General features: G+C 42.2%; 1 protein-coding gene across 1 annotated transcript; it reads left to right on the plus strand.

The window, feature by feature from the left end:
* The first annotated feature begins 1,443 nt into the window (after positions 1-1,443).
* On the plus strand, positions 1,444-19,634 carry LOC117562784 (prosaposin receptor GPR37-like). Its single transcript, XM_034240672.1, has 3 exons — positions 1,444-2,922; positions 16,510-16,932; positions 18,534-19,634. Exons 1-3 carry the CDS (start codon positions 1,831-1,833, stop codon positions 18,945-18,947), a joined length of 1,929 nt encoding a protein of 642 aa, XP_034096563.1. The 5' UTR covers positions 1,444-1,830; the 3' UTR covers positions 18,948-19,634.
* The last annotated feature ends 620 nt before the right edge of the window (positions 19,635-20,254 follow it).

Below are 20,254 nucleotides of genomic sequence, written 5' to 3' on the forward strand. Positions count from 1 at the left end.
GCCCGTTTAATACCGGGGCTCGGTACCCATCCCTATATTACTGCGGCATTTTACGGCTGGTTTAGTCTACACAGCATCGTGCTCTATAAAATCACGCAATTTTCTTTTTTTTTTATTCTTTGTATTCCTTTGGTTATTTTTCAAGGATTTCTGAAATGTTTTTCTGATCTGAGAAAGTTTTCAGAAAGATTTTTTCTTTTTTTAAAGACATTTCGTATACTTTCAGATATTTTTCGTATAATTTTCAGATTTATTTGTATAATTTCTTTCAGAGTTTTTGTTTCATTTTTCGATAACTTTCATATAATTTTCAGATATTTTCCGTAACATTTTCAGATATTTTTTATATAATCTTCGTTACATTTTTTGATGTTTTTCATATAATTTCCAGAATATTTTCGTTCAAATTTAGAGATTTTTTTCAAATAATTTTCAGATTTATTTCATTCAATTTTCAGATCATTTCCAGACTTTATTGGCATATTTTTCAGATATTTTTTCAGCATTTTTCTCCTGCTTTAAGTTGTTGCTCGTGCTTTACATTCTGTCGGCTAGTTTAATTTACAGTTATGCATCATATTCCATAAAATCATCAAATGGTTGTAGCTTTGTCCTGTGAGGAACCACGGATATCTAGAGTTCACTTTTCATGAGTTTCTCAGGCTGGTGTAATACCCAGAGTTTACGCTAGATGGCACCAAAGCCTATACTCACAATGAATTCAATGATCTTGCCTTTAAACACAAGAGAAACCCAGATAACATTTCATCACTGGCATTTTTTACGTATTGCTAGAACTATTCCCAAAACTTAAAAGGCATTTTTAACAAAGATCACAATGTACTGCTTCACAGTTATTTAGAAATGTGTGGGGTTTTGTGTTCGTTGTATAAAGTTAGTCTATGTCCAATAATAGGAAGTAATATTTTACTGTATTCTTTAAGTATCGATAGCTGTCACTGTAATAACCATTTCTTAGTTATTGTATAAAAAATGCAAGTAGGAAAAAGGTTTATCTGAAAGAAATATTTTTCGGTATTTGTCTTTTTGTTTGTTGTATTATTTAAAAGCGTTAGATCAGTTGACATGTTTCTAAGTTCCTGATCAGTAAAGGTAATAATGCTGCATGATGAAGATACTCAACACTACAAAATGTATTGTTTTAAAATGGTCAATTGTAATGTTTAACACTGCTAATTGATATCAGTGTGACTTTATCAAAATTGCCCAAAATAACTTTGTCTTTGACATAAAACCAAAAATAATGCTGATTTTGAAAGTAATTCCCACATGATATCCCAGATGAACTCTGTGTGTTATTTGAGCAGTTAATAATCGGATCAGAGGTTTGACAGATGACCCCCTCCTCTTCCTCCCCCTCCCTCCCCCCTTTGTTCTCCTCCTCCTCTCTGTTCCTCTTTTCTCTCACACGGAGCTCGGGGTCTGCACTGGCCGCATTTCCCCTCTCTCTCCCCGGCCTCTGAGCGCTCAGGAGCGGCTGTTCTCACAGAATCCTCCCGGGACGAAGGTGGACTTTCCCCGGGTTCATTCAACACCTTTTAGCTACGGAGGATCTGAACGGTCAGTTAACTTTTTTCCCACCCAGTTTGAGGAAACTATTCCGCTCTGGTCTCTTTGGTGATGCCTCCAGACTGGAGCTGCTCCGGGACGCACCCAAACCAAACAGGTGCACCTCTGATACACCACCAAAGAGTTAGTGGAAGCTTTTTACGCGCAAAGATGAAGGAAAACTGATCGCAGTTCAAGTTGATATTTTCGCTTTTTTTTGTCAAAAACCAGAGATGGATCGATCATTTTGGAACCAGTTTGATGTTACGGGTTAGACAGAATCACACGATGCTGCTTCCATTTTCGGGGTTTCTGTGTTTGTGGCTGTGCAGCGCGGCCTTCGCGACTCAGATCCACCAAACAAAGGCGAGTTTCAACCCTCACTTTACATCCACCGCCGCTGAGAGGAGTGCGCAGAGCCGGAGATGGCGCACAGTAACCGGGGAGGACAATGAGAGGACGGGCGGTGCAGAGCCCTCGGAGCTGGAGACTGTAAATCTGTCACCCTCTGAGCTGCTGGGGACACAGACACCCGGGCGCGCTGTGCGTAAAAGTGACGCGCAAAACGGAAAGCGTGTTCACGAAGCTTTACGCACGGATATAAACAAACCCAGTGAGAGTAGTGGGTGCAAACAGGGAGAAGTGATTGGAAAAAAACATGGAAGCACTTGTAACTTGACAAGGATTGGACACAACAGGCGGCACAGGCGGTCACCCTCTGTGCCGTTTGGATCACAGGTGCGTAAAAGCGACGCGCAATACGGATCGCAGCACATCTTACCCGAACGGGAAGCTTTACACACGGCTATAAAGACGCCTGCTGTGAGTAATGGATGCAAACCGGGAGAAGTTCTTGAAAAAAACCAACATGGACACACTTTTCGGCAGAAGCGAAGCGCGAAACGCGGCAGAAGGAAGCGAAGTGACGCGGACGAAGCCTCCATGGCGCAAGAGGCTGAACACCCCTTAAACTCCACGGACTATGAGGTGGAGGAAGAGGAGGAAGAGTATTCTGTGCCGGACTATCCCGACACCATTCCGGGGAACCCACGCACGCACCGGAAGCAGCTGAAGAACCCTTTCTACCCGGTGACCGCGGAGGCGTGCGGCGCGTACGCGATCCTGATCTTCTCCGCGCTCATCTTCAGCGTGGGCATCATCGGGAACGTGTCTCTGATGTGCATCGTGTGTCACAACTACTACATGAGGAGCATCTCCAACTCGCTGCTGGCCAACCTCGCGCTCTGGGACTTCATCATCATCTTCTTCTGCCTGCCGCTCGTGCTCTTCCACGAGCTCACCAAGAACTGGCTGCTGGGGGAGCTCTCGTGCAGGATCATCCCCTACCTGGAGGTGAGATAAAAGAGGGGGAGGGGGGGGGGGGGGGGGGTGGGGTACAAACTGGAAGTGACTGACTCTTCGTCAGAGGTGGGAAGTAGTGGAGTACAAATACTTTGTTGCTGTTCTTAAGTACATGTTTTCTGGTATACTTTACTCCACTACTTATTTTTCTGACGACTTTTTACTTTGACTTCTTACATGTTGAACTCAAATACCTGTACTTTCTACTTCTTACATGTTGAACTCAAATACCTGTACTTTCTACTTCTTACATGTTGAACACAAATACCTGTACTTTCTACTTCTTACATGTTGAACACAAATACCTGTACTTTCTACTTCTCACATGTTGAACCCAAATACCTGTACTTTCTACTTCTTACATGTTGAACTCAAATACCTGTACTTTCTACTTCTCACATGTTGAACTCAAATACCTGTACTTTCTACTTCTTACATGTTGAACACAAATACCTGTACTTTCTACTTCTCACATGTTGAACTCAAATACCTGTACTTTCTACTTCTTACATGTTGAACACAAATACCTGTACTTTCTACTTCTCTCATTTCCCAAACAGCTGGTTCCTTTAGTCTGAATGTGTGTTTGATGCGTGATCATTATTCTTTAGAGTCATTGCGTGCCTATTGATTTGAACACGATCCGTGTATCCATCATTTCCTGCTCTTCTCTAAAGAAGAGGGACCAATGGAAACGTTGTCATGTTGCTGTTGTTCAACATGGAAACATTCATTAGCTAACAATGACATTAGGCGCATTCACACTGCGGTACTTTTCCCACAAAGGTTCATGTGAACTTAGTTCATGAGAACTCTTTAGTTCTCATGAACTAAGTACAGATCGCGTTCACACTGGAATAAGTCCCTGGGGGAGGATTAGGCAAATGAAGCCGCTGACGTCACTTCTTCTTCTTCTGCTTTGGGTTTACTGGCAGGCCGCAAACCACTTCACGGCGTATACTGCCGCCCAAAGTCCCCGGCCGGAAGTCCCCGGAGTTGGGGACTGGCTTCAGTAGAAGCTGCTGGGACTCCCAGCAGCTTCTACTGAAGCCTTCCGAGTAAATCGCCAGAACGCCGACACCTCCTCATCTCCACCGCTCCCATGTTTTATTTTGTGTTGCCATAAGTTAGTCTCTCTGCGTTTCTGCGCTGGGCTAATGCTAATGCTAATAATGTTAATGCGAGGATAATAAAATGGCGGCTTCACAAAACTTTTTGGGAGTTTTACGGGGCGTGGTTTGCAATCCGCCCAGCCAATCAGAAATATAGCTCTTTTCTCACAAGAGAGCCGCTCGAAAGTCCCTGCTCTCTAGCAGCTCTCTGCTCTCTAGCAGGGACTTTCGAGGGGGTAAAAAGGTTCTCATGAACTAATTTTAGTACCGGCTCTTTTTGGTGTGAACGCGATAAAAGAGTTCACATGAACCTTTGTGGGAAAAGTACCGCAGTGTGAATGCGCCTATTCAGGGCCACCGTAAGGGGGTGAAAAGTTAGGATGATTCTAAGGGCCCGTGACTGACAGTGGCCCCAAACATTTTTAGAACATTAAGAACAAATGTTTAAGTAACCTTTCATCAATCATCAATAATTAACATTAATATAACGCTACATTGATAATGTAATCACTAAACGTACGATTCATTTAACTTATTTTCTTCCAAAAGTGAATTATCCAAAGCCTCTGTACACCCCCTCTATTTACATGTAATGGTTTGGTCCTGCCTTTCTAGCAGAGAGTGAGAGCATGTGAGCAGGGATGCTAGTACTTACGTGTGTACGATGTCTCAACGACTAACAAAGTCAGGCTTTCAAGAAAGAGAAAGGAGAGAAAGAGAGAGGGACTAAACGGCGACAGTATGTCACCCAGTTTTTCAAAAGAAAAGGTGGGTGTGGTCCATGAGTGGTGGAAATTAGTCTGTTAGCTAAGCGTAGTCCATTGTAAATAATAATTGTAATGTTTTGCTGACATTAAAAGTGGGGTAGGTAAGTTTGAGAAACCGGCTCGAAATACTCTTTTTGTTATATTCCATGGAATGCTCTTAACATCCCGATGAATATCTGAAGTGCTTTGACAAAAAATCCATACAACAAATCACCTCTGGAAGCCGTGGCGCTGTAAAAAGCACCAATCATCTGAGCCGGCTAAAGTAACTGGATGGCCTACCTGCCTGTCAGCCTTCCATCTGTGCACTAACTTATCTCGTGCCCTCATTGGTCATGTGCGCGTTCGTGTGTGTTGGAGGAGGGGCTCTGTAAGGAAGTGGCAGATGTTTTCCGGTTGTGGATTTTCAAATTCTAGCGCACTCGAGCTGGTTTCTCAAACTTACCTACCCCACCTTTAAGTACTGTTAATATCTTCACAGAAAATGCAGAGGTTTTTAATTTCACTCCTCTTTTAGCTGACATTTAATAAATGCAGGTACATTTTTAGCAGCTATTCATACTAAATCAGTTGTCCCTCCCCCTGGTGCCAGGACCAACAGATCCATCTTTAGGCTCAGCAGCCCTGTCCCCCCATAAGGCTTTGCAGTCTTGCCATGCTGTCCATTGAAAGCCAGTTGGCTAGAAAGCTGGACTTCAAGGACTTTGCCTGTAAGAAGGCTAGGCGCTGGGCTCTTGGTGAGTAAGGCTGAGCCAGGGCTCGTGATAACTGTTAAAGGGCGAGGCTATGGTAACGATATTGGATCACTACACACAAGATGCATGATGAGAACAAGACTGAGAACAGGTGATAGGCTCTGATTTAGCACCACCATCAGGCCTTTTCACTTCCATTTCCGTTTTGTTGTCCGTTTACACTTTAATACCCGTTTATTTTGTAGTTGGTATATTTAATTAAAAAATCTGCTGCTTATGTTATTTTTTTTGTTATAGCATTTTATAAATGATAATATTGGTGTTAATGTTCACTTTATTTTAATTTAAGAGGTCATGTATATTTAAGTTATATTTATTTAGATTCATGATTGTTCCATTCAACAATGTTATTAAAAAGGCATGTACACTAAGATTACTATTGAGATCTATTGTCAGGAATGTTAGTGTTATATCAAATAGTGAATTCTACTGCAGCAGAATGTTGCACGTCTGCACAGTGTTATATGTTCACAGCTCAGTGTCAGTAAATATTGTGCGGTTAGTATTGGACTACAAGATAGAAGCAAGCCTGTACAGGTAGTTATTTAAAGCATACATGAGTGGGTTGGGTTCTGGAGGTGTGGTTAGCATTGTGCTTGGTTGGCGTGGCCTGGGCCTGGTGGAGGGGCCAATGTGATATATTTTCATGGGGCCCAAAATCCCTGGCGGCGCCCCTGATGACATTATTGTTCTATTAATATAAAGGGAGGTCAGGTACTCTTTAAAACAGCTGCTAGTTATGGGTACTTTTTACTGAAGTACATTTCAAAGCCTCTTTACTTTGACTTGAGTAAAGAAGTTTAGTCAGTACTTCTACTTTCACCAGAGTATTTTTAAACAAGAGTATCTGTACTTCTGGAGTAAAGGAAGTGTGTACTTTGGCCGTCTCTGCTCTTCGTGAATTAGATGTTAGTTTACTTGTTGATGAGTTTTTTAGATGAGGTTGGACAATATCGATGTTATTTTGATATCGTGATATGAGATGAGATACTTCACACTTCCTCGTAGTGTTGGATATTATAAAGGCTGCATTAAGGAATCATGTTCTACATTTACCAGTCTGTTATTGTTACTTTTTTCAATTATCTCATTGTAGGAATATTTTTGTAAAAGCGCCAATAGTCAACCCAACAATATAGTTGGAAGTAATTGATCAAAAATATCGTGATGTATGATTTTCTATCGCGCAGGCCTACTGATATAAAAAACGTAGTATGGTGTTAAACAGACATTAACAGCCTTATAAAACATTGTTTTTCAGACAGAATTCTTCAGTATTACATCAAGTATTACAAAATATAGTTTCTTGTTGGCATTGAACCTCCTTCTGCGTGATTGGAACTTGGAAACAAAACTAGTTCTTGGATCATTCAAACACAAACGAAATGGCAGATTGATTGAAGACAATATTTAACATTTCTGAATGTCTGAAATAGGTCATTAAACGTTGTTGTGGTTTAAAACTAACTGATTTAATTATACTGAGACTGGCACTCAGACGATGATCCTTTTCCTGCTCCTCCGATATTCCCATTTCCAGATTGTGGGAGTCGTTCTTCGGGCCTCGATGTGTTCATGAGCTTTCGTCGGTAATGTGGAAACAACATGAGGCTGATTAGACTTCAAAGAGTGTCTCCAGACTGCAGTCAGGGTTTAGTCGGGTTTAATGTCGCCCTAATGTCTTTTAATCTGATCAGAGTCAACAACACGACACCTGCTGAACATCCTGCCGTCCAATCAGAGAGGAGATCAGGATGAATGAAGAGTGTCTCAGACAGCGACCCCTCCTCTACGTTCAGATCTGGATATATTTGGACGTTCATAGTTCAGATCTTCTTTTGGTTTGACATCAATCTGTCCGTTTATTCTCACTTAAGGAAATCTTAAAGCTGCAGGATGACATCATATTATCTACTTAAAACGTTATGGGAGTTTTTGCACAAAGCCAACTCCAAAAATAAATAGTTTTTCTGTTTGGTGCCGAAGAACTTCACTTGTTTTCGCACCTCAGCGCTCTCCAACATGTTTGAGATCAACTGGAACCAACCATCAGGCAGACGCCATTACGCAACATAACCTTTTATTAAACAGAGCCTTACATTACCTTAAATGATAGCTAAACCTTTTGAAGTACTAGATACAGAAATTAGAAGGATTTAGTTTGTATTTGAAGGACCAAAGTGCAGTTGCAACAGCTTGGTTTTCAGTCTGCTGAAGACGGTTAGACTCTCTGCTGTCCTGATGTCAACGTGGAGCTCGTTCCACTATCTTTGACCCCGCATTGCAAACGGGTGTGTTTTTGTTGAGGGTTCAATCTCAATATTTATTTATTTATAGAGCACATGTAAAACCTGTTGACCAAAGTGCTGTCCAGGCAATACAATATAAAATAACACAATGGGAGTGAAATTATTAAATAATAATTAAAAACATGATAAAAACGCACCTGATGTGAGTAATGGTTTATCGGAGGGTCACCTGATTCCCACTAACAGTGAGGGAGCGAGCTGATTGGCCGATGCAGCGCTAAGTGGTCGTTCACCACTTCGTTCGTAGAGCGCATGGTTTAACCAAGTCCTGGTTGTAGGAAGGACTGGATCCATTCTTAGCTCTATAGTAGGGCTGTACCCGAATATCCGAATATTCGTTCGTTGGAGTATTCGGGTTTAAATTTCACTATTCGGATATTCGCTGCACTGCGGCTGCCAAATTGAATTAATTGAAAACTCCAATATCAACGTAAGAGCTTGTGCCTCTTCGGGGGGGGGGGGGGGGGCTAACACTAAACCATAAACGTTATTGTTTACTTTCTCCATCTTTATATGTAGATATTACTTTTTCTCACGTTGTTTCCATAGCAACAACAACTTCCTGTCAACAGTGCTAACTCTCCTTCAAAATAAAAGCATGACCATACAAAGTAGGAAGCCAAATTACACTTAAGACATACACAACTGCAACGAAAGTAACAAACACAATGCGATATCATTTTAAATTTCAAAGAACACAAATTGGGTTACATTAACAAATAACTATAAAACAATAATACTGTAGAATAACTAAAAGAATGCCGTGAATACACCGAAATACACGTGTTGAAGCGGTTCGCTGCTGATTACTACGCCCCCGCGCGCGCTGATTACTACCGAATATTCGGAGCCCGAAAAATGGTCTTCGGGACAGCCCTACTCTATAGACCCTCAGTGTCGGACCATTATGCTGCCTTGATGGGGACGAATCCTCGCAGCCAGTTTTAGAAAGGATGGATTTTGAATAACAAAGCTTCAGCGTTCCACAGACTTTTGTCCATGCAGTGAAGTTTAACATGTGTTTGTAATCCCGGTGTTGTTGAAGTTGAGCGGAAGTCAACAATATTGACATCAATCCGCTGATATGTCAAATATGTGAACGTTAGCAGCAGGTTAGCTTTTTATTGTAAACGATGTGTTTGTTGAGTTTAATCCTCTTAGCAGCAGCAGCCCTTTGTTTGAGGAGATGACCTACATGAGGACATTCATGATGTATACTCCAACTGCATTATAGAGCGGCGAAGTCCCTCCCTTTCCTCCATGGGACCTTATTTCTGAAAAAGTATGCATTGAAGTCAATGGAGAGAGAAAGATTATCTTTCGATCCCGATTGAATTGTGCCACGAATTACACACATGATGTTTGTCAATTTAAAAGATCATTTTGTCAAAGAAATTCAAATGTGTCGTAAAACTGTGAAGTAACACTTCTTTGTGTGAAACCGCTCAATGAACTACATCTCCCGCCTCGCACCACACACCCAGACGGCCGTCACGTTGAAACATTTCACTTCTTTCTCTCAGAACGAGGCAGAAAGTATTAAAAGAGGTGGAAATCACTCCAAGTCTGGACGCGTTGAGAGCTGCACATACACACAAGGGGAGTTAGTCGGTTCCTAAGAGCCAGCATGCGGGACCGGGACTCTGGGATTTGTAGTCTTTCTAGTTGCGTATTTTTCATCGTCTTATATTTCAACAGTTTTACGACAAACTGTGACTTTTTTGACATGGAAATATTTTTTTTAAATTGACAAACATCATGTGTGTAATTCATGGCTCAATTCAAACGGGATCGAAAGATAATCTTTCTCTCCATTGACTTCAATACATACTTTTTCAGAAATAAGGTCCCATGGGGCGGAAGTAGAAGGGCGGGACTTCGCCTCTCTATTGAACATTTTCCTCACTTATTGTTATTATCTAATGTAAGTGTAGCCTGTCCTTTCATTTAGTTCCAAACTAATAACAGAAAACATACTTAGGGACGGGGGGCGCAGTGGGCTGTGCGTTTGATCATCAGATCAAGGGGGCGTTGGGGAACTCCAGTTCGAAACCCGCTCCCGCCCCACTGCGTCAGGCCGTTGTGTCCTTGGGCAAGACACTCGAATGTGCTCCTGTGGGTATCGTCCACAGTAGAAGACCATTACATGTGATCTGTGTGTGTAATGTGTATTTGTAAAGCGCTTTGAGAGTCTTTGATAAAGCGCTATAATAAATATAAGGATTATTATTATTATTATACTTACATCTTAAAGGTGGGGGAGGTAAGTTTCAGAAACCGGCTCGAGTGCACTGAAATTTGAAAGTACACCGCCGAAAAGAATCCGCCCCTTCCTTCAGACTTCCTTACAGAGCACCCCCTCCAACACACATGAACGCGCAATGCACGCCCAATGAGGGCACGAGATACATTTGTGCGTGCACGAGATGGAAGGCTGACAGACAGGGCGGCAATCCAATCCGTTTAGCCGGGCCGGCTAAATGGATTGGATTGCCGCCCTGTCTGAATATAACAAAAAGTGTATCTCGAGCCGGTTTCTGAAACGTACCCCACCTTTAATCAAATATGAATAAATAAGGCTTCACCGCATCAATTACTCCATGCATCTGGACATAAATAATGATCTAATATCTCTGATTGACCTGCACTTATAAAACACTATCATGCTTTTTACGCTCTGGGGATAAATATCACACATGTTGCTAAAATCAGACAAACATCGACACTTCACTTCTGTTGCTTATTTAAGATTATTAAACCCAAAAATATAATCAGTTTGTTTTCCCTTCATACATTTCAAATGGTGGTTGTGTCGTGTTGTTCTGCACATTTTGAAATATGTGCTTTAACACAGCAGAGAATATGGACTCAACTTTTGAAATGGTGCGTATTTAATTGCACTGCAGTTTTTCAATGCTTTTTAGCAAGTCCTTTGTTAAAATCAAGATGTTTTCATATTTAAATATTATATTTTTCCTTTGAATATCGACATTAAACCACATGGACACGATTTATTTTGATACCAAAGCGATATTGTTTTGACTGACAGAAGTTAGAGGAGTAGCATCTAGACAGGAAGTGACATCATGTTGTTTATGACTGTCAGCAGCGTCGCTCTGTCCGCACACACACACACACACACACACACACACATGCACACGCACACACACACACACGCACACACACACAGACTCGTGTGTGTCTGTCTGTGGTCCGTCACACACAGTGAGCTGTTGAACTGACACACCAGCTGTGGTCTGTGAAGCAGCATTAACACAGACTCAGTTCAGCTCGTAGTCTCCTTAGTGCTCCAGTATCACAGTGAGGTCGAATCAAGTCATTTATAGTGTCTTCACATCCTGAACGCTTGGTGAAATAGTTTGAGGGGGAATAAAGATGAATGTGTTTGAGAATAGAGTCTGAATCTTCTGAGAAATCAGTTGTGAAGTCATGGAAACATTTCACAGGAATACATTTGTAATTTTTAAGAGATATTTCTAACCTCCTATAAGTAAACAGTTGAGAGCAGTTGAATGTTATGATTGTCAAATGTAAAATAATATTTATAATATGTAGAACAGGATTTAGAGCAACGTTTAAAGTCCTAACACAATTCTTTAGAACATTTCAAATTAAAACTCAAATGTTTCTGAATATTTTCTCCAAATATTCTTGACATCAACTTCTACATCAACATGTGTCCCCTCTTCTTCATGTCTCTTCTACATTACATTACATTACATTGCATTTAGCTGACGCTTTTGTCCAAAGCGACTTACAATAAGTACATTCGACCAGGAAGACACAACCTTGAAGAAAACAGAATCATATAAGTATATCAGGTTTCATAGAGCCAAACATTTCAAGTGCTACTCAACTGGCTTTAGGTAATCCAGTCCTTTATTGGTATAAAAGTGCTTCGTTAATCGTTCTAACGCTCGAAGTGGAGTCGAAAGAGATGAGTTTTCAGTTTGCGCCGGAAGATGTGCAAGCTATCTGCCGTCCTGATGTCAATGGGGAGCTCATTCCACCATCTTGGAGCCAGGATAGCAAACCCACGTGTTTTCGCCGATGGGAACTTGGGTCCCCCTCGCAGCGAGGGGCGCAACGAGTCGTTTGGCTGATGCAGAGCGTAGTGCACGCGCTGGGGTGTACGGTTTAACCATGTCCTGGATGTAGACAGGGCCAGATCCATTCGCAGCACGGTAAACAAGTACCAGTGTCTTGAAGTGGATTCTAGCAGTTACCGGAAGCCAGTGAAGGGAGCGGAGGAGCGGAGTGGTGTGGGAGAATTTAGGAAGGTTGAAAACCAGACGAGCCGCTGCATTCTGGATGAGCTGCAGAGGTCGGATGGCACATGCAGGTAGACCAGCCAGGAGGGAGTTGCAGTAGTCTAGGCGTGAGATGACGAGAGCCTGGACCAGAACCTGAGTCGCTTTCTGTGTCAGCTGGGGACGTATCTTCCTGATGTTGTAAAGCGTGTATCTGCAGCAGCGGGTTGTAGCAGCGATGTTTGCAGTGAAGGACAGGTTGTTATCTAGGGTCACACCCAGATTCCTTGCAGTCTGAGTCGGGGAAACAATAGAGGTGCCGATGTTGATTGTCAGGTCAAGAGTTGGACAATCTTTTCCCGGGAGGAAGAGCAGCTCAGTCTTGTCAAGGTTGAGTTTGAGGTGGTGAGCAGACATCCACTGAGAGATGTCAGCTAGACAAGCAGAGATGCGTGCGACGACCTGGGTCTCTGAGCGGGGAAAGGACAGAATTAATTGGGTGTCGTCAGCGTAGCAGTGGTAAGAAAAACCATGCGGGCTAATGACTGATCCGAGCGAGTTTGTGTACAAGGAGAAGAGGAGGGGACCAAGAACAGAGCCCTGAGGGACCCCCGTAGTTAATTGACAAGGGTCGGACTCAGACCCTCTCCAAGTCACCCTGTAGGTACGGTCTTTCAGGTATGAGGTGAGGAGGGAAAGTGCAGAGCCAGAAACTCCAAGTTTTTGGAGAGTGCGAAGGAGGATCTGATGATTCACCGTGTCGAATGCAGCAGACAGGTCCAACAGGATGATGACAGAGGAGAGGGATGCAGTTTTGGCAGTGTGCAGTTCCTCCGTGACAGCAATGAGAGCAGTTTCTGTGGAGTGACCTGCCTTGAAACCAGACTGGTGCGGATCCAGAAGGTTGTTCTGATTGAGATAACAGGAGAGTTGTTTTAAAGACAGCGCGTTCAAGTGATTTAGACAGGAACGGGAGGAGAGAGACAGGCCTGTAGTTTATAACATCAGACGGGTTGAGAGTGGGTTTCTTTAGGAGAGGGTTTACTCTTGCCTCCTTGAGACTGTTTGGAAAGTGACCAGAAGTTAGAGAGTGTTGATGAAATGGGAGAGAAAACGGTAGAATATCAGGAGCGATAGTCTGAAGGAGGTTTGAAGGGATAGGGTCCAGAGGACAGGTGGTAGGGGCGGGCAGAGGTAATGAGGGTAAGAACCTCACTTGGAGAGAGAGGGGAAAAGGAGGTCAGTGTGTTGGTGGAAGGAAGGTCTGGTGACCCAGCGGTGAGTAAAGGTGAGTCAGAAAAAGAAGAGCGAATATCATTAACCTTTTTTTCAAAGTGGGTAACAAAGTCGCTTGACAGAAGTGAGGAGGGGGGAGGAGCTTTTGGAGGGTCCAAGAGGGTGGAGAAGATGGAAAATAGTTTTTTAGGATTGGAATAGGAAGATTGGATCTTATCTTGAAAGAAAGTGCTTTTTGCCTGAGAGATCGAAGCAGAGAAAGAGGAGAGGAGAGCTTGATAGGTTAGGAGGTCGTCACGGTGTTTGGATTTCCACCATTTCCGCTCTGCTGCCCTAAGGACGGTTCTATTAGCACGCAGTGCATCATTTAGCCAGGGAGCCGGAGGGGACTGACGAGCCTGCCGAGATGTCAGAGGACAGAGCGAGTCCAGAGTGGATGAGAGAGTAGAGAGGAGAGTTTCTGCAGCAGAGTTTGGAGGCAGTAGTTGGAACGAATCAGAGGAAGGGAGGGCTGAGAGCACCGACGAGGCAAAGGTAGAGGGAGAGAGGGAGCGAAGGTTACGGCGGACAAGTGTAGGATGGGAAGAGATTAGTTTGTTATGTTTGGAAAGGGATAGAGAGAATGAAATGAAGAAGTGATCGGATGTGTGGAGCGGGTTTACAGAGAGGTTAGAAGTAGCGCAGTTCCTTGAGAATATGAGATCAAGGACATTGCCAGCTTTATGAGTCGGTGGGGACGGAGAGAGTGAGAAAGCAAAGGCGGTTAACAGAGATGTTAGTTCGTCTATCTTCCCCGTCTGGAGGTTGAAGTCTCCGAGAAGTACAGCGGGAGGGCCAGTTTCAGGGATGTGTGAGAGGAGATTATCTAATTCCTCCAAGAAGTCTACATCAACATGTGTCCCCTCTTCTTCATGTCTCTTCTACATCAACATGTGTCCCCTCTTCTTCATGTCTCTTCTACATCAACATGTGTCCCCTCTTCTTCATGTCTCTTCTACATCAACACGTGTCCCCTCTTCTTCATGTCTCTTCTACATCAACATGTGTCCCCTCTTCTTCATGTCTCTTCTACATCAACATGTGTCCCCTCTTCTTCATGTCTCTTCTACATCAACACGTGTCCCCTCTTCTTCATGTCTCTTCTACATCAACATGTGTCCCCTCTTCTTCATGTCTCTTCTACATCAACATGTGTCCCCTCTTCTTCATGTCTCTTCTACATCAACACGTGTCCCCTCTTCTTCATGTCTCTTCTACATCAACATGTGTCCCCTCTTCTTCATGTCTCTTCTACATCAACATGTGTCCCTCTTCTTCATGTCTCTTCTACATCAACATGTGTCCCCTCTTCTTCATGTCTCTTCTACATCAACATGTGTCCCCTCTTCTTCATGTCTCTTCTACATCAACACGTGTCCCCTCTTCTTCATGTCTCTTCTACATCAACATGTGTCCCCTCTTCTTCATGTCTCTTCTACATCAACATGTGTCCCCTCTTCTTCATGTCTCTTCTACATCAACATGTGTCCCCTCTTCTCCATGTCTCTTCTACATCAACATGTGTCCCCTCTTCTTCATGTCTCTTCTACATCAACATGTGTCCCCTCTTCTTCATGTCTCTTCTTCATCAACATGTGTCTCCTCTTCTTCATGTCTCTTCTACATCAACATGTGTCCCCCTCTTCTTCATGTCTCTTCTACATCAACATGTGTCCCCTCTTCTTTATGTCTCTTCTACATCAACATGTGTCCCCTCTTCTTCATGTCTCTTCTACATCAACATGTGTCCCCTCTTCTTCATGTCTCTTCTACATCAACACGTGTCCCCTCTTCTTCATGTCTCTTCTACATCAACATGTGTCCCCTCTTCTTCATGTCTCTTCTACATCAACATGTGTCCCCTCTTCTTCATGTCTCTTCTACATCAACATGTGTCCCCTCTTCTTCATGTCTCTTCTACATCAACATGTGTCCCCTCTTCTTCATGTCTCTTCTTCATCAACATGTGTCTCCTCTTCTTCATGTCTCTTCTTCATCAACATGTGTCCCCTCTTCTTCATGTCTCTTCTACATCAACATGTGTCCCCTCTTCCTCATGTCTCTTCTACCTACATCCATGTGTCCCCCTCTTCTTCATGTCTCTTCTACATCAACATGTGTCCCCCTCTTCTTCCATGTCTCTTCTACAATCACATGTGTCCCCTCTTCTTCATGTCTCTTCTACATCAAACATGTGTCCCCCTCTTCTTCATGTCTCTTCTACATCAACATGTGTCCCCTCTTCTTCATGTCGCTTCTACATCTAACATGTGTCCCCTCTTCTTCATGTCTCTTCTACATCAACATGTGTCCCCCTCTTCTTCATGTCTCTTCTACATCAACATGTGGTCCCCTCTTTCTTCATGTCTCTTCTACATCAACATGTGTCCCCCTCTTCTTCATGTCTCTTCTACATCAACATGTGTCCCCTCTTCTTCATGTCTCTTCTACATCAACATGTGTCCCCTCTTCTTCATGTCTCTTCTACATCAACATGTGTCCCCTCTTCTTCATGTCTCTTCTACATCAAACATGTGTCCCCTCTTCTTCATGTCTCTTCTACATCAACATGTGTTCCCCTCTTCTTCATGTCTCTTCTACATCAACATGTGTCCCCTCTTCTTCATGTCTCTTCTACATCAACATGTGTCCCCTCTTCTTCATGTCTCTTCTACATCAACATGTGTCCCCTCTTCTTCATGTCTCTTCTACATCAACATGTGTCCCCTCTGTGGAAAGAGACTCTGAAAGTTTCAGGAACAAAGATGCTCTCTCTTTTTGATCCATTTCTATACAAACCTGTCTGAAAGTAACAGACAGAGAATCTGCACTTTGGAAACAGGGCTGAAACAGAGGGGATTATGGGTAATGCTGCAATGATCTGTTTGGTGTTTCAGCCAATCAGAGACAGGTTCTGGAGACCTATAATATATTGATGAAAAACAGTATAATAGGGGACCTTTAATGTCTCCATCTTGGGTTAAAATGTTTGCAATTGTTACACTTCTTTTTATTAACCCTAATGTTGCAGGAACCTGAATTTGAGGTTTTCCTACAAAGTCTAACCTCACTCTCCTCTCCTCCACCAGGTGGCGTCTCTCGGGGTCACGACCTTCACTCTCTGCGCTTTATGCATCGACCGTTTCCGCGCCGCCTCCAACGTGCAGATGTACTACGAGATGATCGAGAACTGGGCGTCCACCACCGCCAAACTGGCCGTAATCTGGATTGGCGCCTTGCTGCTGGCGCTGCCCGAGCTTCTGATCCGACAGCTGGTGACGGAGGACAGCGACCCGCCAAACGTAGAGCCGTGCGAGCGCTGCGTGGTTCGGATCTCCACCGATCTGCCGGACACGCTGTACGTCCTCGGCCTGACGTATGATGGCGCCCGTCTCTGGTGGTACTTCGGATGCTACTTCTGCCTCCCCACGCTCTTCACCATCTTCAGCTCGCTGCTCACCGCACGCAAGATCCGACGCGCAGAGAGAGAGTGTGTTCGAGGCAGCAAGAATGTACGAAAAGAGCCATTTTCTTTCCTTTTCTCTATTGTATTTGTTTCTTATCTTATCTTGACTAACAGTATCTTGACTTATCTTGACTTATCTTGACTTATCTTAACTTATCTTGACTTATCTTAACTTATCTTGACTAACAGTATCTTGACTTATCTTAACTTATCTTGACTTATCTTGACTTATCTTGACTTATCTTAACTTATCTTGACTTATCTTGACTTATCTTGACTTATCTTGACTTATCTTAACTTATCTTGACTTATCTTGACTTATCTTGACTTATCTTGACTTATCTTGACTAACAGTAACTCTTGACTTAGTCTTAGACTTATCTTAACTTATCTTGACTTATCTTAACTTATCTTGACTAACAGTATCTTGACTTATCTTAACTTATCTTGACTTATCTTAACTTATCTTGACTTATCTTGACTTATCTTGACTTATCTTGACTAACAGTATCTTGACTTATCTTGACTTATCTTAACTTATCTTGACTTATCTTGACTTATCTTGACTTATCTTGACTTATCTTGACTAACAGTATCTTGACTTATCTTGACTTATCTTGACTTATCTTGACTTATCTTGACTTATCTTGACTAACAGTATCTTGACTTATCTTGACTTATCTTGACTTATCTTGACTTATCTTGACTTATCTTGACTAACAGTATCTTGACTTATCTTAACTTATCTTAACTTATCTTGACTTATCTTATCTTATCCTATCTTGACTTATCTTAACTTATCTTGACTAACAGTATCTTGACTTATCTTAACTTATCTTGACTTATCTTAACTTATCTTGACTAACAGTATCTTAACTTATCTTAACTTATCTTGACTTATCTTATCTTAACTTATCTTAACTTATCTTGACTAACAGTATCTTGACTTATCTTAACTTATCTTGACTTATCTTAACTTATCTTGACTTATCTTAACTTATCTTGACTAACAGTATCTTGACTTATCTTGACTTATCTTAACTTATCTTGACTAACAGTATCTTGACTTATCTTGACTTATCTTGACTAACAGTATCTTGACTTATCTTGACTTATCTTAACTTATCTTGACTTATCTTGACTTATCTTAACTTATCTTGACTAACAGTATCTTGACTTATCTTAACTTATCTTGACTTATCTTAACTTATCTTGACTTATCTTGACTTATCTTGACTTATCTTATCTTGTCTTATCTTGCCTAACAGTATCTTGACTTATTTGATCTTGAAATATTTTTAACTTATCTGGACTTATCTTATCTTGACTTATCTTGACTTATCTTATCTTGACTTATCTTGACTTATCTTATCTTGACTTATCTTGACTTATCTTGACTTATCTTGACTTATCTTGACTTATCTTAACTTATCTTGACTTATCTTGACTTATCTTGACTTATCTTGACTTATCTTTGACTTATCTTGACTTATCTTGACTTATCTTGACTTATCTTAACTTATCTTGACTTATCTTAACATATCTTGACTTATCTTGACTTATCTTAACTTATCTTGACTTATCTTATCTTGACTTATCTTGACCATCTTGACTTATCTATTGTATCTTATCTCATCTCCTCTTCAGAAGCAGATCCAGCTGGAGAGCCAGATGAACTGTGCGGTCGTGGCGTTGGCGATCCTCTACGGCTTCTGCATCATCCCGGAGAACATCTGCAACATCATCTGGGCGTACATGGCGGCGGGAATCCCTCGCAGGACACTGGACATCCTGCAGCTGGTCAGCCAGATGCTGCTGTTCTGTAAGTCTGCGGTGACGCCCGTGTTGCTCTTCTCGCTCTGCCAGCCCTTCACCAGAGCCTTCCTGGACTGCTGCTGCTGCTGCTGCGAAGAATGTGGCACGTCGTCGCGCTCCGACGCCGAAACCAGCGACAACGAGAATGATATCACCTCCGCCGAACTGGAGTTGTCTCCGTTTGGGACGCTTCGTGGGGAGCCGTCCACATCCGCCTCCTGCAGCCACGTGGGGACGCACTGCTGAGGAGGAAGAGTCAACTGATTCTGGGTCCTTATAGAGTGGTGCAGGAATGGAATGAGTCCTAAAAAAGACTTTGACCGCGACTGACTTTGATTTTGACTTGAGTTGAAGACCTTGGACTACATTTCTGGTTCCTTCGTCTAGAAGTCAATGGTTTGTTTGAATGTGTTTTGGGTTAAAAGGTTGGAAATGAGTTCTGTGGTTAACACAAGCTGACGAGTTGTTCACGTTTTATTCTATGGCATAAAATACGTTAGAAAGTTACGGCTTCTGGGTCCATATTGAGTGGTGCAGGAAAGTCCTAAAAACCTTGGATTGAGCATACTTGGTTCCTTCGTTTGGAAGTCAATGGTTTGTTTGAATGAGTTCTGTGGTTAACACAAGCTGAAGAGTTTTATTCCACGACATAAAATACGTTGACAAATACAGAAAGATAACTTAGTGGGATTATTTCGACTGATATTGCAGCAGCGGTATGATTCACGATATTAGGAGAATTGACCATCATCATCACGTTGGATAAAAGCGTCTAACAAGTGACATAAAAAGTCTGTAGAGTACAATTATTACGCCGCGATATCTCTGCGGCTTCACAGTAATTCATTCAAAATTGTATTTTAATTGATATTTAACCTGACAAATATTGTGCTTCCTGCTATTTGATTATCATAAAAGTGTAAGGATCATAAACGTTTGTTTGCCACAGAGCTTATTTTCCCCAATAATCCAAAATCCAATGGAAGAAACTCTTGGCTTTTTGTAAAGGGGGTCCCTTTGCATATGTTATCCCTGCACGACCCTATCCTGCTGAGAAGTGTGTCGATGGACGCGTTGACACATCAGGCTGTAAAGTCCTGGTCTCCTAAAAACTGTTGGACACGTTTGAGTTTACTGACGGACAGACTGAAGCTGTCCTTCACCGTTTACAGAGTTTATATATAAAATATCTCAGACAGTATTAGTTCATCCCCTGTATTTGTTTAGTTCCTTTTTATTTGTACTCACCATATATTCTACTGAATCTCCACTGTTTCGTTATCATCACTGTATTTCACAGAAGCTGAGGTCAGACATGGAAAGTGGTTTGAAGTCTTCAGATAAGTGACTTTATTTTACGCGTCTGTCTTTTCAATTTCATTTCCTTGAAGAAAAGATTATTTTAGTTGGTCTGGGTTATTGACCTTACAAGCAGCTGTTAACTTTCCCCTAAACAACTGCTTGATTCAAACACAAATTATTCAATTTGTATACCTTTCTTACTGGAAATGTTACCTTCTCTATGTATGGTTATTGTTAAAGTTGCTATTTCT

This window comes from Gymnodraco acuticeps, unplaced genomic scaffold (assembly GCF_902827175.1).
Source record: "Gymnodraco acuticeps unplaced genomic scaffold, fGymAcu1.1, whole genome shotgun sequence".
NCBI classification, from domain to species: Eukaryota; Metazoa; Chordata; class Actinopteri; order Perciformes; family Bathydraconidae; genus Gymnodraco; species Gymnodraco acuticeps.

Coding starts and splice junctions, on each gene's coding strand:
- LOC117562784 (XM_034240672.1), top strand. CDS start 1,831: ATGTTACGGGTTAGACAGAATCACACGATGCTGCTTCCATTTTCGGGG. Junction 2,923..16,509: donor GGATCATCCCCTACCTGGAG/GTGAGATAAAAG, acceptor CTCCTCCACCAG/GTGGCGTCTCTCGGGGTCAC. Junction 16,933..18,533: donor GTGTTCGAGGCAGCAAGAAT/GTACGAAAAGAG, acceptor TCTCCTCTTCAG/AAGCAGATCCAGCTGGAGAG.